Below are 19,849 nucleotides of genomic sequence, written 5' to 3'. Positions count from 1 at the left end.
GCTTGTTTTGATAAATCAAATTAAAAACTATTAAGAGAAAAGTATGTCATAGCTGACAGTGTCAGATGCCTTTTTAGGTCAAGAAACGTTGCCCCCACAACACTGTCATCATCTAAAAATTATTTAATATTTTCAACAAAGTAGAAATTTAAAGTTTCTGTAGAACATTTTAGTCTAAAACTAAACTACATTGAATGAAGATGTTGCTTAGTCTCTAATTGATCAACTGTATGTAGCGACACTTTTCTCAAGTACCTTCGACGGAACAGGAAGTATGGAAATTGGATCATAGTTGCATATCAAATCATTGTCCTCTCCTTTAAAAACTGGAGTAATTAATACCCCTTTCCATTCATTTTCATCTTCTATTTCTAACTGACAAATTTTCAAGCTGTAAATGTAAGTAAATTCCTGTATCTTTTAATGAAACAACCTTTATCTGTAATAACTGTACCATTTAAATTTATTTCCTTAATTTCCTTCCGACTCGATGATCTATTTATTAACTTAATCCAAAGTGAAATATTATGATCTTTAGCTTTTTCTATAAGAGCAGTGCAATATAAAGCTTTAGCTTTACATAATTTCAGGACTACTTTATTTCTCAGGCTTTTATGTATCATGTGATCAGTGTTGATTTCGGTAGTCAATGCTGTTTTTAAAGCAAAATCTTATTTCTGTTTAAGTTTGTGTACTTCACTATTCAACCATGGTAAAGCTGTCTCCCTTTGCTTGCATTTGATGTTTTTTGTTTGTATATATTTAGTTGTTATTTCACTCAAAACGTCATTGTGGAATAACAACACAGATCCAAATTATCTATTGATGTAATATGATCGCAATTAATATTTGCAAGGTCATGTTCACATTTTGCAATTTCAGACAGAAATAATCATCTTTACTTGGTCAGAGTTTTTGGCACAAAAATACCATCAGATAGGAGTACATACCCTGCACGGTATGCACCACTGTCAGATAGGAGGAGTGGTTGAAATCCAGAATTCCTACCAGTGGCTGGACAAAGCTGGGCTGAAAGACAACACAGAGGCACTAATTATGGCAGCACAGGAACAAACTCTATAGCACAAGATGAACAGAGTCTGTGCTCTATCACATCGGCCAAGACCTCAGGTGCAAGGTGTGCAACAATGGCCCAGAGACAGTTCAGCACATAACAGCAGGGTGCAAGATGCTAGCAGGCAGGACATACATGAGGCACCTTAGCCAAGTGGTTAGCATAGTATACAGAAACATCGGTGAGGAGTATGGCCTGGAAATCCCGAGGTTAAAATAGAATACGTCCCCTAGGCTAGTTGTATGAGGTGATATTCCATGTGCCACATGCCAATTTTGGAAACCGGGGATCAGAGGCCCAGGACTTCCACCTCTGACTGCCGCCCCATTCACAAATCACTGACCCCCTATATCCACTCTTCTGGGGTAGTTGACTCACAGCAGGACTGACCCAAGTAGTTTCTTCAGGCTGAGCTCGGCCAGTCCCCATGGGCCAAGGCCCAAGCACCTAATGCTTGCCCTTGAGGCTCTACCCAAGGGATTCCTACAAGGTAGGACCTGTGGGATCACTTCTTTTGTTTGTTATTGGCTACCAGCTGCAAATAGAAACTATGCTCATATTCAGACATGTGCCTGAAATGGTCATATCAAACACTGAAATCACCGGCATCATGAAGATTCACAAGAAGAACACATTGCATTAAGCTGAAGTGAAGAATGCATTATTGTCTGTGTGGAATAAGACTCGCTTGAACCTTGTTGTCATTGCCATTTGGCCATATTTAATATAAACGTTCACCACTGCAGTAGTACATATAATGTATGTGACATTTTAAATACAAAAGGTAATTTTATGCATTTCAGATGAAACCACAGAAGTACCTATGTGAAAGTAGGTGGTGGGTCAAATAAAACAAACAAAAAAGATACAGGAAAACCATTTTACCCTTTATTTGATATTCATTACAAATAAAATCATGTAAACAATTTAAGACAGATGGTGAAAAGATGGTTAGAAAAAATGCACTTGACAGGGAAAGCACATGTAAAGTCACTAACATGCAAACAACAGGCCACAAATCGCAATATTGCTCTTAAGATGTAGGCAATGCTTGTAATAAATATTCTCTGGCCACGTCAAACACGTTCATATATTTTCTTTAGTGACTGATCTGTGTCATGCATGTCAGTGTGAAGGTTTCAATTAATCACACAATGTGAACATTTCACAGTACTTTAGATTAAAAAAAAATACACTAAAATGCTGAAACTGCAGTTAAAGACTGTTGGTGAACTGTCATAATAGAAAGACAAAAGTTACAAAAATACAGCACAACTTTTCAAAACCTAACAAACTGGATTAAACTCTATAACATCACTTGTGCAATACATTACACTTCATTTCATAAAGAGATTTCCAGCATATGCTTCATGTCATATTAACATTCATTTTTTTTCCTGGCTCCAGCAGAAATACCAAAATATGACCAGACCATGCACAGATTTATTTGTGCAGATTTATTAGCTGGTGAAAACTGATGAATAGTGTTATAAGTGTGAGAAAAGTCCTTTGATCTCAGGTTCACTTTGAAGCACTGTTAAGAAATCAATTGGAAACCATTCAGAGTCTCAAATAAAACATCTGTGTTGTTCCTAACATATTTTTCATATGCAGAGTCACACAACTATCTAGATGTGAACATCTTACTAGTGTGCTGGTTGTAAAGTGATTAGCATGATATTTCCAACGTACAGAAATATATTTAAGGGAAATGTTAGCATTCAGAGAACATTCTGGAGGAAAGCTGAATTTTATTTAGTTATTTAGTTTCTTCCACAAATGATACTGGATCCAGCTGAATGCTAGATTTAACTGAAAGACATGGAATCTTATTTAGAGGTATATTTGTTAACATCTGTGGTTAAGAAAGGAGTGGGGTTATTTCCAGGATCTACTGCTCTGAACTCGCGCAGTGCCTCTACCACTTGTAGACGAACCGTAACGACTTGATGCAGTAGATCGGGCACTGCTGGTTGACATTCGGCTGGACATTCGACCTGCAGTAAACATGGGCCATAGCATCACTTTATGGAAGCAATATGGTAATACTATTATTTTTATTGTTAATAATAACAATAATAATGATATTAATAACAACAACAACAACTGGAACAATCAAATAAGTATTTAGCTTCAACCTCAGTAGTCTATGAAATAGAAAATACTGCATATGGGACATAAGGTTTTAAATACCGTAATACAGGAACAAAGACGTTGTTTTAATAGTTTAAAAGGAGAAAATTCTGGAAATGCAGCAAGTGGCTGCCAACTGCTGTGTTCTACAAATTGGATTTCCAGTTGGATTTTAAATCTTTAACAGTGTCTTCTTACTGTTAGAGTTACTGGGGATGAGTATTTCCTCCAGCTGCTCCTGGATCTTGGCCAGCTCGTCTGATGTGAACCGCCACCTCTTCTCTGCTGCCCGTGCCGGATGCTGTGACGCGTTGCATTTTTTCCCTTTTGATGATGTAGGAGAGGACAGGCATGAGGCGGGGATGGAGCCTGTTGTCATACCACTTGGAAATTTCTGAGCGATTACTCTGAGACCTGGCAAGGCAAGACACATGAAGACAAAGGCTTGGTTTTACAAAACTTATTTTTAATAATTGTAGACGTTAGTGTTTACATCCCAGAGCTGCTGCAGAAAGGGGTGATGGTGCATTTTGGCCACAGTCTCTGAGTTCATTGGAAAACATATATGCTTGGCAGGTTCACACCTGGACACATATCACATGTCCGCTATGAAACAGATTACTTCTAGAGAAAGTACTTTAAAAGGCTCCAGTGATATTAGAGCTTACCTCCACTGAGCATAAACAGATTCTCAAATCCTCGTTCACACATGATGGTAGCTGCCTGGCTAGCTATTCTCTCATCCTCATCATATACAATGATGATCTTCCCTGGGGCATTTTTCTACACCGCTGGTGGGTTAAGGTACAGTCAGTAGTTAAGTGTTGCTATTCACATTTGTAACATGAAAGATTAACAGCTGCCAAATTTGTGATGTGACTATAAAAGGATACGTATTCCAGCACTTCTTTGGTGTAGGGGTTCATTGTCCGAGATAGCATGGCAATGGGAAAACTGTGTGCTGCATGAAAGACAGACAATTGAAATTAAAAATGTCATTTTTTTTGTACAAGGAGTTCAATGATCCAGCTTCATGTTTACCTACCGCTAATGATGTGGCAGCAGTCATACTCGTCACGATCTCTCACATCCAGCAGCAGGTAGGGGCAATCGGTGTAGGGCCTGTTAGTTGGCTCTGGGCTGGACACCAGCTCACTTGCCATCTTTTGATTGTTCCTGTCTATATTCAGCTCTCCCACACCACTAATGACACTGAAAGGTCAAAGATTGGAGAGCCTCAGACTGTCTGCAGCTTCTTGCATTTTATATTGTCGTTTTTCTGAGTCTGGCAACTGTCACATTTATAACTCAGGGATGCTAAAGAACTGAGTATCCAACATATGAAAATAACGGATAATTTAATTGTAAGATCGAAGGTATAGATTGTGTGGACAGAGCACATTATTATCTGTACACTGAGGCAAAGACTAAAACCTGATACTGACACTATACTTTTTTCCTGATGTGATTCACCCAGTTCACCCACCCGACACCCTCTACAGTTAATTTTAGTCTAACACGAGCTACAAATCATTTCCACTCATTTAACTTCTCCTGATATATGACTATAAAAGCCTGGTGACAGCAGTTTTGAGTCAATATAGTAGAGTAGTCACTTTGTCTCATAAAGGACAGAAGGCCTAATGAGAGTTTGTCAAACAGCGCATCACAAGTTTAACCCAGTGCTGCCCTTATTTCTGTCTCCATCTGTCCCCAACCACAGGGTGACGTATGCTCCAAAGGGTTCCCATTACAATGGCAGTCTGTCCCCTTCAGAGAGGCCACCGACAGAATTACACCCGTGGGATTCCTATTTAAAGTGCACGATGATGATAATGATGATAATTGGAGAGTATGGGATGCTAAGAACAGAGTGAGGGAGGTCATTAAGTGTGAAATAAACAGGGATGTGAGGGGTTTTGGACAAACAGATGCCCTTAGGTGCAAAAAGCATGTTGTATGTAAACAGATAATGAACAGTTGGTGTAAGTTTCAGGTGTGCTTGGGGTTAATGTAGCGATTGTTATATGCTGGGTGTGACAGAGGCTGATAATGTAACGCAGGTTGGCTGTCAACAAACTCTCTTTGTATCGTTCTACAAAACACTTTCCAGAAGAAAAATGTGGGATGTTGTGCAAAATGTAAACAACGACATAAGTCAATATTTAAATCACTTAGAAAAAAAGTGGAGGCATCCAAGGACAACAAACCTATCACTTAAACAAAAAAAATGTGTCAGTGCAATCCTTTGCATGTTTTTGTTTCTGCTATTTCTGTATCTCATCCGTCACCTTATTGTGTCCCCAGAAACACATCAGTTTTATTTTGGAATGTTTTAGCTTTTGACGCATTTTTCTTTTTATTTCTGTTGTTTCATTCAACTTTTGCTGTTTTTTTTCTACTTCCGTTGTGTTTTATTCAACTTATGTTGTGTTTTGTGTGCTTTTTCAATGTTTTGTTGCAGTCCATTTGACCTCTCAAGGCCACCATAGAAAGTTCAATTCTCAAGACTTTATAAGCCATCTATTAACCATGAAATACATGTGGGTAGATATCAAAAGACATCTTGAAATGGGTGAACTCACAATGTAATACACATCCAGATCGGATCTATCTGCTAGTGCAGTTGCAAATACAAATTAGACTCCTGGAAAAAGAAAATTGACTTCATATAGAAGTCAGATACTGCATCGAGAAAGTTTCAAAATCTTTAAAAAGGAAATACAATGTAATGATATTTACTGTTGCCTTAGGATACATTTTAATATAAACAGTAATAATAATAGTAAATGTTGTCATAATAAAGTTTGTCTGTCCAAAAACAAATAGTATGGTATACTCTGTAAAGGTTTACGGAGTGCTGTAAATGACCTTAGAAGAGTTGACCTAGCAGTGTAGCAGACTTCATTGGCGTCTCCTGTCTCCTGACAGTCTGACAGGACTGATGTCAGCGAAGAGCCATTGGTGTGTTCAGACGCAAACTCTGAGTCTCCTCCAGACTCCAACCGCAGACCATCTACAAATCAATAACAATACATTACAATACACTGTCAGCTACTGTCAGTAAGTCATGCTAAGTGAACAAGTGATTCTGACTGCAACTATTACCTTCTGGACTGTGAGATTCACTATCTTTCTCATTTTCATTCAGGTCGGAAACAGAGGCCACCTGCAGTATCTGGTGTGGAAAAGAACATTTTGAAGATAAAGGAGAAGAAATTTCTTTAAACAAAATTATAAATGAAAGTGTAACAAAAGAAATACACATCCTGAAGCTTGCAGAAAATAAAAGAAGAAATATCAATAAACAGAGAGCCATTTGTTTAATCATCATCTATGGATCAAGTTGGTGGGTAGACTTTCCACTGATTGCAACACCAAACTTACAGAATGTTACAGTTCTGGAAAAAGTCAATTTTCATGCTTACCAGTTGTGCAAATGTTGTCACTTTTAATCGTTTGAAGATTTCATCTTTTCGATACCTGTAATCTTAAATGGAAAGAAAACAAATGCATGAATCTAATATATATGCAATGCTGAAAACCATCACAGTCTTGATGATAGCTGCTTTTTTTGAATAACCCTTGAAGATGAACGTAAATGCTTCCTGTGAAGTCTAATGTAATTGATAAGTGTGAACAAAAGAGTATAACAGCACTTTTAGCCACTGCGTGCAGCCTTAGTAGATCAAATTCACCTGGGTCTATCAGGTCCTGTATTTCTTTATCCCCTTCCATTGCTTCACAGAGGCTACGTCCACACTGGACCGGATAGATTTGAAAACGGCGTTTTCGTCTGAAAATGGCCCGCATCCACACTAGTGTTTTCAGTCGTTTTCACAGAGTTGTGCGTCCACATTGAAACGGCTGAAAACGCTTACATTCCAGTACTGCCCATGCGTGAAACGCAAGACGATTCAGCCTGCCTCATTTCTGTTTGCCATTTATTTACTTTCCAGCTCTTTGAAATGTTGCGGCAAAATGTTGAGGAAAAGCACCAAGTTTTTTTTAAATGGACTAACAATGAGGTGGAGTTGTTGCTTTGAGTGACACAAAAGTACAAAGTTGTAAAAGCGAGTGAGAGTTAAAGAATTTGAAGAAAAGCTATCTGGAGCATGTACAAACTGATATTAATCTTTAATAGGGCTGTCAAAATTGAGAGCAAACAAAACAACTGCTGTATAATGCCCTCCGCTATCTTAGTTTAATTGGCCACATGACTGCATCACATGACTAAAATGTGTCATCATTTTCAAAAAGTCTTCGTTTTTGCTGTCCACACTGCGACACAAAAGCACCGTCTTCAAATGTATGCGTTTTCGAGAGGATTTTCAAAATTCTGCATTTTCCTTCAGCGAAAACGCCATCTCAGTGTGGACGGGAGGCCAAAACGGAGAGAAAACGATGCATTTTCAAATGAAAAAACACATTAGTGTGGATGTAGCCAGAGCCACAACTCTAACGTGTCTGTTCCCATTTTACCTTACCACTAAAGCTACCACCCCAGCGCTCAAATCAAACTGCTCAGCCTGTTTTTATCAGTGAAGCTAATGCTGCCATTCAGACCTCAGTAATTCACACTCTGACAAAAGACCCTTGCTAGCACCTTGCCAGTATGTCCCTTAAGACTGGGTTCAGTCCCGCAGAGGAAAAAATGTGAACAGTGGTACAATCTGCTTCAGAGAATGGAGGGATCAGAGTCTCTTATCCCTGAGAAATCAGAAGGAAAAAAATCACTGTCCACAAATTTGATTTATTAAACTGGGATATATCAATAGGTTAGCAGCTCACTCTTTTACCTTTTGAGAGTACACAGCGAGCAAGGAGACACCCATTGATTATTAAGAAATTAGGAGTGCCAGGTTGGGAAATCTTGCCTTGAATGTACAGTAAACAGGTCTTGTGCACTTAAGGAAAGTGCATGGATCTTAGAGTTCTGCCAAGGTGTGCTATTTGAGCCACGTTTTCACTTTATAAAGAAAAGACCTCATTTGTAAGTTGCCAGAAGGCTGAACTGATGTTACATGACCAATAGTCTAAAGTAGCAGGCTAGCAGACCAGTGGGCAGAACAACTGTTTTGTACTACTTGGGTCAAAAATGTTGCCATTGTCAAGTATCTTTTAGGAAGACACTGAAACTGTAAAAAGAATCGATTTTTATTGTAACTGGTGAGAAAGATAAAGTATAGATCTCGGTTATAGAAAATAAAAGAGTAAGGAATAAGTATAGTTGGTTATCTCCTAAGAGAGCTGGTTTTTTTGATGCAGCTGTGTGGGAGGTGGCACAAGGGGGCGGTACATTAAACAGGGATTTTGTACTATTGTGACCAGCTGCCTGGAGGAACAGATGTTTTGTGTTTCGCTTAGGCCCAGTGGAGTAAGCAGGTGCACACCTCAGTCCATGAGGGTGTTGGCGTGCAGAGTACTTGTGTGCAGGAACACTGACATGTGAGTTTTAGGACTGAGAGTGACTGGTAGTCATTAAGAAGCCAGACAAATGTATCAGAGCATTAATGATCCACGTTTGATACCTTTTTGTTGTTCTTTTATTGGGTGTTTGTTTGTCCAGAAAGGCTTTTGCATGGATGCTTGTTTTCATGGTTTGCAGTCAAAAGGATCACATATGGAATCCTTCAGAGTGCTTTTAATATTGATGCACACTGCTACACAGTTAAATTTGGTTCATGTTTTATGAGAATGCTTATAAGGATACTGCAAGCACGAAATTCTTAAAGACAGGTTACTCACTTTTTTTAATCTCCTCCAGTCTTTCCATATACTTCGTGAGACTACATCCTGGGAAATAAACCGTGACATTAACATGTATAAGGAAGTTAAAGAGCATTCAAACTGTGTGTCAAAATAAGCTACGCAGTCACGTAAATCTTGCACATGTACCTGTGTCAAGCCTCGTTTTCACATGCTCATACTTTGCGTTTTTCGGTATCTTTTTCTTCAAGTACTGCAGGGAGAAAAGAACGACACGTTAGCGTTAGCTGTGATAGCTTAAACGCAAATCGTACAGTCTAGAATAAAGAGCACCTTTTCAATAGTAGTGAGTAATCTAGCTAATGCTGTCATTTTAACAGGTGCACTACCGTTGATATGGTAACACTGTCACCAATAAAGCCGACTAGCTACCTCTTTTGAAGGGCTACATTCGTTTTTGTTGCTCATGCTGTAGCCGCATTAAGTTACTGGATTTTTCGACAGTGCAGTAATGCCACTTAGCGTGTAAATAAAACAACCAGTGCTGTTTTTCTTCCCCAACGTTACCTCTGCGCTGCCGATGCTTCGATTCAGCGACATCTTTTTAAACCGCAATATCAAAAGTCCAGTTTCAAGGTTAACAATCTCAGTTTTGATTGGTCAATGTTTTTTCACCGACCAATCAGGTAAGGTTATACTCTGGCGCTCTGTCGACATAGTGGTTTGGCTAGTTGCTTAGCAGCCAAAGACGCTCCACCCATGACATGGCGCGTTCGGGTCTCGTTATTTTAGGTTAAAAGCGCAACACAATTACAGTTTGCAGAATATTTCCGTGGTTTGTGAATTTGGTATGTTCTACCCGATATTTTTACGCAGTCTTCCCTCTTTGTTGTTTAACAGAATATGCTATGCTCGTTTTTTATATTTGTACAACACATAATTACAGTAAGCCCTTAAATCCTTAATATGACACCAGAGTTTGAATAGAATAATTCAGTAATAATAGCAATACTATTTTGTTCACTTTGAGTGATTTTTCTGTATTCGTGAATGGTTTCTGTGCTTAAGTATTATCTTGTAAAGATGGTTTCCAGTGAAGATTTTTACGTTTACCATTTTAACATGTGTCATGAATGCAACACCAGTCTTTGCTATAGAACACGGGTTGTTTTTTGTTTTCGTTTTAGCTTCACGCTGCAGATGAAAGGTGCAATTCTGTTATGCGTTTAACGAAACTCATTGTTTATTTTTGACCTCGGAAACCATAAAGTACGACGTGAATTCAGCTTACTGAAAAAAAGTGTTGAGCTATTATATCTGAGTTCGATAAGCCAGGTCTGAACGAGTTGCTGGACGCGCAGTGCTGTGTTGACAGTCATGGAGGTGCAGATGAGCGGGTTAGTTCAAATTTCCTTCAGACAACTTTAGCACTTTTACTCAACACACACAATGGCGTCTGTTATGGTAAGTATATTTGTTTTAAAACTTGCGTTAAAAGAAATGTGCGAAACTTTGTGTACATAACGTCATATGGCGCTAATATTAGCCGAGTCGGCAAGTTTCTTTTAGCTACGTCTGCTAAGAGGATTTACTGATTGGGCTGTCACACGGGGTCCTCTATATTAACTTATTAAAGCATCGCTTACACCTGTCTTTCTTCAGCTTCGCCAAGCGTAATGTTTGTAGTGTCGGACGACCACGCAACAGAGCAGGGAAGTAAAGACTACCACGCTTATCCAGCAGTAGACTTGAGTCTACTGGCCCTAACGACACGAAAAGAGTAAAAGTGTTCATGAAGCAGAGCAACGCCAGAGTGTCATTCGAAAATCAAAGTCAAATGTTTTACTATAATCGCTGAGTTTTCCTAGTTTGAAGAAGTCAGAATTGGTTTATTCTTCACACAGCCTACTTTCCTGTCAAGATGATTTTTTTTAAACAATGCACGCAGATTTTTCTACACTAATTGAGCATTGTAATTGAAGGAGGATCCTACGTTGGAAAGGCACTTTAAGGGACACAAAGATGCTGTCACTTGTGCGGACTTCAATCCGAACCGCAAACAACTGGGTAACCCTTACTTTTCAAATGCAGACATGCTTTTAACATCATGCATATATTTGCTCTAGTCTTGTGTCATTCTTTTGACCTTGAAATAACGTTATAAAAAATAGAAAGAGCATGTTGACGTTGCTAGGTATTTTAAATTTTTATTGATAATATTTGAACTAAAATGAACAGATTTAAGCTATTTTTAGAACTAGGCAAGTAATATTGAAACCACCTATCCTGTGTTCCAAAAAGGGCTGTTTTAATGGGTGGACATTTAACCTGCATGTGTCCAATTTTTCCAATGCTTTTGCATTATTTCTCTAACAAAGGCCATCTGTACTGATTGTACTGATGGGAGTTTTATGATCTATTTTTTGTTTGAAATGTCTCCATGTGTCTTTGTTACCTTTTGTCCCTCTAGCCTCAGGGTCATTAGATAAAAACTTGATGATATGGAATTTGGCTCCCAAAGCGAGGGCCTTTCAATTTGTTGGGCACCAGGATGTGATCACTGGGGTGCAATTCTCTCCATCTGGCAATCTGGTGGCTTCTTCTTCCAAGGACAGAACAGTCAGACTGTGGACACCTTCAATGTAAGCATCAGTCACTTTATCCAGGACATGTTTAACCTGTGAATTAAAACTTGGTCCAATAACATGCAGTTTGGTGTATAAATTAATGTCTTACAAAGATTTGGCAACAAAAATAAAATGGCTGTATTTGGTTATTTTATGTGCATCTCATAGGAAAGGCGAGTCGACAGTGTTCAAAGCCCACACAGCTGCTGTACGCAGTGTTTCCTTCTCCCATGATGGCCAGAGACTGGTGACAGCATCAGATGACAAGTCTGTTAAAGTGTGGAGTGTTCACCGGCAGTGCTTCATCTACTCCCTCAATCAGCACACTAACTGGGTGCGCTGTGCTAGGTACCAAAGAGCACATAAATCCCTATAGTCTATTTTCATGCAGTTGTGTTATAACTTACTTGACATTTGGTTTGTATGTTTGTGCTCATTTGAATTTCCAATATAGTCAAAGAAGTTAATATGTTACATAGAGTTGTGATCAAAAGTTTACATACAGCTCATTGGCATATATCTCAGCAAACCTTTTAGTTTTTTAAGAGATTTCTTTGAACTGTTCTTTTTCCCAATCCACTTAGGGTTAGAGAAGACCAATATTTATTTGAATGTCATTCAGAAAGTTGCACATCAACCAGATATTTTTGGTAGTCATCAACAAAGATGTTTCACCACTCTTCCTGAGTTCATTTAAATTGCTTGTTTTTTTGGCACAGACCTGGATTTTTAGGGGAAGGTGACAACTTTTCAGTGGTGTGAGGTCGTGACTTAATGTTGGCCTGCTTTATCCATTCCAAAACCAGCTTTGTTGTGTGTTTGCAATCATTTTCCTGTTGGAATACCTAATTGCGGAGTTGCAGAAATTGGAGGTAGCCCTCCTTCTTCATTTTTTTACTTTTATCTACTTTTTGCAGTCTAAGAGTACAACCGGCAGCAAAATGGCCCCATAGCAGGATGATACCAGCACCATGCTTGTGCCAAATTGTTTGAACTGAGGATTTTGGAATCTGCAGTTGTGTAGAAATGGATCCATGACATTCTCATTGGATCTTAACTTGGACTTTTCCCATTGTTCTTAATATTGATCAGTTCAATAAGTGCTGTCAAAAAAGTCCAGTTGTAGTTAATAGGTAAGTTAATAGGTTTTGGTCTTTTTAAGTTAGAAAACATTGTAGAACCTTCAGCATCCCCTTATTAAAATATTTAAGTGATTGGGTGTATATATTTGAGCCTGTATGTGTACTTCTGTACACTTAAAAATGAATCCAAAATAAATGTATACCCAGTTCTTGTTTTTTGCCTTAATTTAATCTGTTTGATGTACAATCATTCCACCCTGGAAAAAGAACAGTTCAAAGCAGACATTAAAAACCCAGAATTGAGAGTATTGAGGAAAAAAATTGAGCAAACGTCTGATCATAACTGTATAAACAACTCACTCATCAACTGATAGTTTGTAACTATATGAGTGTGAAACAGCACAGTACTGCAAAAAGTGGATTTGGACTTTTTCTGTATTATCGTTGTGTGTTTATTTCCTGTAGATTTTCTCCGGATGGCAGAATCATAGCTTCCTGTGGGGATGACCGGACCGTCCGGCTTTGGGACACATCTACCAAACACTGCATCAACTGTTTGACCGACTGTGGAGGGTAAAATCGCTCCAAAAACTGATCTAGTGTTCTATTTTCTCAATATGTTTCATATAAGTTTTGTGCATCAGTTACTTGAAATTCAAAATGCAATCCGTTGTGTTAATACAGTCACATTTTCTCTTTGACAAATTTTGCGCATACACTTTTCAAAAATGTATTAAGCTGCATATTTTTCTTAATGAAGAGATATCCCGATTTGAGGATATTGGTTGTGTTTGAAAATTTAGAAGCTGGATTGTAAAGTGGTGAAAGGCCAGAACATCACTAGATGTAATTTGATGTGAAAACTAGCTCACCTACTTTTGCTCTCCTATTGATGGCCACTGATTGACTTCTTTTTTTTGTTTTTGTTTTTTAAACCCCAGATCAGCGACATTTGTCGATTTCAACTCCAGTGGTACCTGTATTGCATCGTCAGGAGCTGACAGTACTTTGAAAATCTGGGATTTACGGACCAACAAGCTTATTCAGCATTATCGTGGTACGATAATGCTTTTTTTTCATCTTGTGTAAACAAGTGTCTGAAATATCCTACAGTTAAGACTTTAATTGCGTTCCTAGATTACTAGGTATACAATTAATTCACCTAATTTAAGTTTTCATTTAAAATTCAATTATATATGTGTATATTTGTGGTTGTGGCTTATTTTTTTGTACAATTGGATCAGTTCATAGTGCAGGAATCAACAGTTTTTCCTTCCACCCATCCAACAACTATGTGATAAGTGGTTCGAACGATGGCACTATTAAGATATTGGACCTGTTGGAAGGGCGTCTGATCTACACTCTTCATGGGCACAAGGTGATGCTTAAAGAAATGTCCACTTTATTAGTTCTTCATAGTGTTTGATTGTAGTCTTTGACATTCTTTAATATATTTTATTAGGGTGCTGTGATCACTGTGGCCTTTTCCAGGGCTGGAGATGTCTTTGCCTCAGGAGGAGCTGACAGTCAGGTTCTGCACGATGACTAAACAATGAATTACCCAAATCATGCGAGGTCATATCTTTACTGTTGGAAAATGTGCTGAATTTGGGTCATGTGGTTGCATCTTGGTTGCTTAGGTGCTGCTGTGGAAGACTAACTTTGACAGCAGGTCATATCAAGATGTCTTACTTCAACACAGCCGGAGGTCGACACCAGATCCCCCACCCCACCTGTCTGACATTCATCCCAGGGGACCACACCTTCATCACCCACAGCCTACACCCATTCAGGTCAGTCTTGTTTCACTTCATTAATACTAACGGACCATCAAAACTCTGTGCTATTAAACATTTTTTTAGGCCTTTGCCATTTCAATATAAACAGCAGATGTAAACATTTAAAGATCGTACTTTGTTTGGAAGGCACAGTGCTTGCTGCTTAATTACATGTTTTGTTGCCAGGTCAGTCCAGCAGTAAAAGACACCAGATCAACTGAGCCACATGTCATACAGCTGGGACAGTCTGTCCATGGCAACATGGTAAGCTAATGCAGATTTCAACACATCTAAACCGTAGGATATTCAATCGGGTGTCTATGTAGATTATTATTTAGTGTGTGCATAAAAATGACTTGAAACACAAAAATATTGAAATACAGAAACAGCAATATTTAACTACTAAAGTTACTGATGAAAAATGTTCTTATAGTGTCTATGAGAACATTTTATAGACGACTTAAACTAATTCATACTTGTATCATTTGGAGTGGATGCTCGTATCACCACCAGGTGGCAGTGCAGACCAGTGTTTAGTTTTGAAATCCTGAAGCTTTTCTAAAACTTGCTTCAGCGGATGTTAAGGATGCTGTGATGTATATCATTGTTTTATTTATTTTTGCTTTGTGTTTACGATTAGAATGACTGTAAACTGTTCATAAACAGGCTGTAGTATAATGGTGCAGTGTACACAAATACTGTAAGTAGACAAAGTAGGTTAATATCATGATTAAAAATAAACTGTAGATTAGATGGAGGCTTCCTGATTGTGATGGCTGCATACCAGTTTGATAAGTGTGAAAATCATGGGCCAAAGTGAAATGTCTCCTCTTTTAATGTTTGTCTTAGGATTCCTCAATTCTGTTTACTTTCAGTCTGTTTGCCTCATAAATTATGGGACTTTAAAATAGAATAATGTTATCCAAATTTTGATTTTTGTCATTAATAACATACAGCCACTAGCTGTGTTTGCCATTCAGTGGTTCTGTCAGATACGTGGATACGTTTTTGTTTGCTGCAGGGCACTTTTAGCCACCATATATGTATCGCTCCACCTTTTTCAGCTGTCCTGTTTGCGTTTGTTTTTTTTCCCTCTCTTGTTAATCCCACTTTATTTTTTCATGTTTTTAGTCCTGTGATATATTGTTGTTTCGAGGCTCATGTGGGTCATTGACCAAGCCTTGAACTAGAGTAGAAAATCATGTATCAAGGTATCCACTTACTTCATAAACACACATCCGGCATAAATGGGAAGAAATGTTAATGAAGATGAGTAGTAATGCACATTTTCACAGAACTGAGACCGACTGATTTTGATTTGATTGTACGGCAAAATACCTCATCCACTGTTATGTCAAAGACTGCACAGTGCTTGATTTTAAATCGAGGCTTTAGATTATTGTGAGAATTGGATGTGGATTTCAAACAGAATAGTTTAAAGGCAGGAAATTTAATTTCTAGACTAGAATCCAAGAATATGACTCTTCCTCAATCCTCTGAATCCATTGCATGCATTATTATGCACTAGTTTTAATCACTGCACCATGATGTCACCCAAAATTTATACATGTCACACACAGACACAGCTTCCGACTTATTATCATATATCATCACTTTTCAGTGGCTTCTGCAGGTTGTCTTTACATGAATGCATGTGCATATTTATGGCAACTGAATGAGCATTTACAGAGTGTGAATGTGCTAGTGATTTCCCAGTTGTTTGTGTGTGTTTGTGGTTGTGCTCCAGGGGTTTGTACATGACATGAGTCACTAGTACTGTGTGTGTGTAATGTGTGTGAGGGTCATTCCTGTTTAAATTGGTTCAGAGCAGGGAGCCCTCAGTGCTACTCCTCCTGTCAGCTCTCATCTCCTGATAGCCATCTCTTAGAAACCTCATCTTTTCTCCCCCTCTGCCTTGTTCTCTTTTCCTCTCGTCTTCCCTTCTGGTTAGTTTCTTTGGTCTCTCACTGTTGTAGATGTCCTCAGAGAGATTTCCCTTCCGCTCTGTGTCCATGTTTCCCCTTCATCGCCCTAATGGGCCCAAGTAAAAATGAAAATAGAGAGAACGAGAGAGAGAGAGAGAGAGAGATAGAGTGAGAGAAAACGACTGGGACATGCAAGTTGCCTGAGGTGGCTACATGGGTGGCCCCATGGGAAGGTTGCTATACTCTGGCCTTCCTGCTGCCATTGGTAACCTCCCTGTCTATAATTTAGGGCCATCTCCTCTTATCACTTGTGCTTTATTAGCTTTTTTGACTAATGGCCTTTAAACCTGCTAGTATTCACTTTGGTTTGCTTTTATTCTGAGTGTGTATTAGTTCCCTGGAGAGAATCTGACTGAGCTGCAAACATTCAAGTGTGAATAACATTGTTGTTTTCCCCTCTTTCGAAATATTTTTTTTAACTGGTGAAAATGTTTGTAGTTTTGCAAAAGTGTTTACAAAACTATACAATTCTGCATGATTACCTTCAGGATGTTTGTATGGAAGTGCAGGTGTCAGTAATGACATGACTCTCCTGGGGCATCAGCTGTTTTGTCTTCCTCTTTTACGTGACTAATTCTGAGCGCTGAGCTAGCAGCACTAGCAGGTTAAGGTTTTGAGCAAAAATTCAGTCAGAATCTGGGCCGTTCTCTGTTTTGTAGCAACTATCAGCTGACATTAAAAAAACTTTGATAGACACACCGGTTTCACAAAATGATGTATCTAATCATCATCAGCTGCCATCTGCTGGTTGTCTCTGTATGATTGAGGAGGCTATACGTATGAACATCTTGTTTCAAAGTTCTGTTTCTAACATGGTAACTTTATCCATTACGTTTCTGACTAAACGTGGAATTTGTTCAGGAACTGGGTCTCATATTTGTCTGGAAACCACAGAGGTCACTAAGAAGCCTCTGGTTTTGTTTGTTAATGGCCTCTTGTTTGTTAATGTGACAACATCTCTGTGGGAGTTAGAAAGTCTAATGAAACTGAATGATGCAGCTGAATAAAACCACTCATTTGTGCTATCCATTCTTGTCAGTTTATTTGAACTTCTCTTGCAACTACCTTGCATGGTGCAGCTGTATATTTTTACGTTTCTTTAAATGTAGCACAGTCCCTCCTTGCGTCTCTTATAGTTAAGTGGAAATACAGCACAAGATATTACATGGAGAGTTTTACCATCCCATTGAACAGATTCCAGTCAGCAGTAAAAGAAATACAATGAATGGCAAATGTTTTAAGAGTTAATCGAAAGCAGAAGGTTTGATTTGGTTACTTGTGCCAACTCTAGTGTTCCTGCAGACGTTAGCATTACCAGTTTAAACAGACAAGGTGTCCTCTACTAACAGGCCTTCTACCATTGATCTGTGTGGGAATGTGCCTCTTTTGTGGCCATGTATGGTACACTTCTATGTGAATAAGTGTGCAGTATTGATAGTATGTTAATTTATAAGGAACATCTGTCAATTCTCAACATGTTGGCCATGTACATTTGTGTGATTGCATAGAACACAGAAGACCCCGCCTCTCTACAGTCCTCTCTGGCTTTCTGTGTAGGGGAAGTACAGGATATTGGATGGCCCGGAGGTTTAGATACCAGATTTAAGTGCTGTAGAGGAGAACACGAGTGACAAGACACGACGGAAATGAGCTAAAGATAGTAATGGGTGGAGGAGGGGTTCACTTTCCACCAGGACACAGACTCCCAGAGCCTGCATAACAGCCTCACATTCACACATACCCACACAGAAATACACACTGCTGCACTTGGGCAAATGTGCTCTTGTACACTTGGTCCAAGCACTTTCATTCATACTATATCCTCCCATAGTCTGTTTGGTTCACATTGTCTTTTACTCACATGGTTATGAAGGGATATACTGATAAAAATGCAGGAATATAGAACATTTATGCACCTAATATAAATTTACATGTAATGATTATTTGATTTGTGTGATTTTATGTAATTTAAGAACTACAGGTGTGGAAATTTTTGCCCCTTAGGTTGCAGTTTTCACATTTTTACAAAGCACTATTCATATGTAAACTAGCACTGTGTTTAAAATAAATTAGATGGCCTTCTGTTATTATCTGTTTTGGTTGAGTAAAACGGTCAAGTATATTGTCCAGTGTTTTTAAATACATAATGTATACAGGAGTATTCCTCTTAAGAGATGAGCTAAAAAGATTTAAAATTGTATACTGACCTGTTTTATGTGTTTATTAATTTTTATTTATTTTATTTATTAATTTTTATGTTTTGTTTTTAAATGCTGTTCTGTCTTCTAGTCAGTAAACCATTAATAGTCATAAAATTAAGGAGTCACATATTTAGCCTTGAGAGGCCAAATATGGGCAGCAGTCTCCCTAATGCAGCTCACAGAGTGGAGCACAGTCTGTGCAAGTGAAATATTACTTAAGGCTTCCTGAGCATATGACGACTCCATGCAGTCACAGCAGAACCCCTTCTTCAGACACTGTACACGTCACATAATGCTGCGAGACTCCCCATGGCGCTTCCAGTCTATCCGATGCTTGCATGTAAGTGTCCCAAAACTTGATCCTCCTCATCAAAAATACAAGAGAAGGGCAAGCCTTATTACTGATTCACAAGATTCTCTCTTCAGGTTCACATCTGTCCTTTTCCCCTCCTCTCCTCTTTCCCTCCTCCCTCTTTCCTTTTTCTGCTTGCCTTTAATCTCAACCTTGCGCAACACCGACTTACAGGAAGCACTTTGTGGTGTCCAAACAAAGAAACATTTTTTTTTGTAACTCTTGATTGCTGTGTATAAAAATGGTGTTGCTTCTCTGTTTCTTAGATTAAATATGTTGCATAGCCACAATTATGGATAGCATTTACATGCTTTTGTCAAAAAGGCCACTGTGTAAACGGTCTGCTCACGCTTTAACTTGACGTTCTCTAAAACCTGTCTACTTGTAATGATCAGTTTACTGCTGTTTGTCAAACAGTTGTTTTCCAACATGAGCAGTTTGACAGATAGTGTGGCACTATGTGAATCACTGTCTATGTGGCTGAGCATGTACAGCTCCCAAGAAGAGGAGGAGACATTAACACTTTACTCTTACAACGTGAACCTTTTTTGACACTTTGCCTCCAATAAAGAAATCAACATTCTTTTTTTTTTTCTTCTTTTTTAAAAATATATACTCTTTGTACTCTTACATCAGATAATTTTCAGCTCTGTGTGCTTTTCATTGATTGGATGGGTCATTTAGTTGCAGTATGTGTCATTGGAGTTTAGTGAGTAAGTTTGATATCTGCCTTACTAATTGCATAAGATATTTCATTGTTAGATATTGCTTGGGACATTATCAATTACTTGGTATTTAGACTTACTTTAGGTTTATTTTATTGACAGTTTCTCTTTGTTTTTTGAGGCACTGACTTTTCAGATTCTTACCAGGGCAAAAGGTTTTTCTTAGATCATTTATTTCTGAA

The 19,849-nt window shown here is 38.5% G+C and overlaps 2 protein-coding genes across 4 annotated transcripts in view; one reads left to right on the top strand and one right to left on the bottom strand.

Moving 5' to 3' along the window:
* Positions 1 to 1,787: 1,787 nt before the first annotated feature.
* Positions 1,788 to 9,613, bottom strand: cep41 (centrosomal protein 41). 2 transcript variants are annotated; one of them, XM_006782322.3, is made up of 11 exons: positions 9,485 to 9,613; positions 9,107 to 9,170; positions 8,957 to 9,004; positions 6,637 to 6,698; positions 6,317 to 6,386; positions 6,080 to 6,224; positions 4,254 to 4,420; positions 4,102 to 4,169; positions 3,877 to 3,991; positions 3,407 to 3,622; positions 1,788 to 3,072 (listed from the first exon to the last, which is right to left on the bottom strand). In XM_006782322.3, the coding sequence occupies exons 1-11, from the start codon at positions 9,515 to 9,517 to the stop codon at positions 2,954 to 2,956; spliced, it is 1,107 nt and encodes a 368-aa protein (XP_006782385.2). In that variant the 5' UTR covers positions 9,518 to 9,613; the 3' UTR covers positions 1,788 to 2,953. The 2 variants fall into 2 exon arrangements, with proteins under 2 accessions (XP_006782385.2, XP_006782384.2); XM_006782321.3 differs by lacking the exon at positions 9,485 to 9,613 and adding an exon at positions 9,251 to 9,304.
* A 465-nt stretch (positions 9,614 to 10,078) lies between these two features.
* The window catches only part of poc1b (POC1 centriolar protein B), a 35,269-nt gene continuing 25,498 nt past the window's right edge, over positions 10,079 to 19,849 (top strand). The window contains exons 1-10 of one of the 2 annotated variants that reach the window (XM_087843336.1): positions 10,079 to 10,314; positions 10,900 to 10,984; positions 11,388 to 11,559; positions 11,713 to 11,892; positions 13,092 to 13,199; positions 13,568 to 13,683; positions 13,871 to 14,004; positions 14,089 to 14,157; positions 14,267 to 14,419; positions 14,591 to 14,668. In XM_087843336.1, coding sequence (XP_087699462.1) covers positions 11,414 to 11,559; positions 11,713 to 11,892; positions 13,092 to 13,199; positions 13,568 to 13,683; positions 13,871 to 14,004; positions 14,089 to 14,157; positions 14,267 to 14,419; positions 14,591 to 14,668 — 984 coding nt within the window. In that variant the 5' untranslated portion in view covers positions 10,079 to 10,314; positions 10,900 to 10,984; positions 11,388 to 11,413. Of the gene's footprint in view, positions 10,382 to 10,899; positions 10,985 to 11,387; positions 11,560 to 11,712; positions 11,893 to 13,091; positions 13,200 to 13,567; positions 13,684 to 13,870; positions 14,005 to 14,088; positions 14,158 to 14,266; positions 14,420 to 14,590; positions 14,669 to 19,849 lie in introns of both variants that reach the window. The other variant, XM_006782323.3, reaches the window with a different exon arrangement.

Source organism: Neolamprologus brichardi, chromosome 7 (genome assembly GCF_056152115.1).
Source record: "Neolamprologus brichardi isolate AB-2024 chromosome 7, ASM5615211v1, whole genome shotgun sequence".
Classification (NCBI taxonomy): Eukaryota; Metazoa; Chordata; class Actinopteri; order Cichliformes; family Cichlidae; genus Neolamprologus; species Neolamprologus brichardi.
Note: the sequence above shows the minus strand (reverse complement) of the source record. Positions and strands in the feature narration are given on the sequence as shown.

What these genes read in the sequence shown, in the direction of transcription:
- cep41 (XM_006782321.3), bottom strand. Translation starts at nt 9,289, where the DNA reads ATGACAGCATTAGCTAGATTACTCACTACTATTGAAAAG. An exon ending in TGACAACATTTGCACAACTG is followed by an intron (nt 6,387 to 6,636) that starts GTAAGCATGAAA and finishes TTTCCACACCAG; the next exon opens with ATACTGCAGGTGGCCTCTGT. An exon ending in CATCCCCAGTAACTCTAACA is followed by an intron (nt 3,073 to 3,406) that starts GTAAGAAGACAC and finishes TGTTTACTGCAG; the next exon opens with GTCGAATGTCCAGCCGAATG.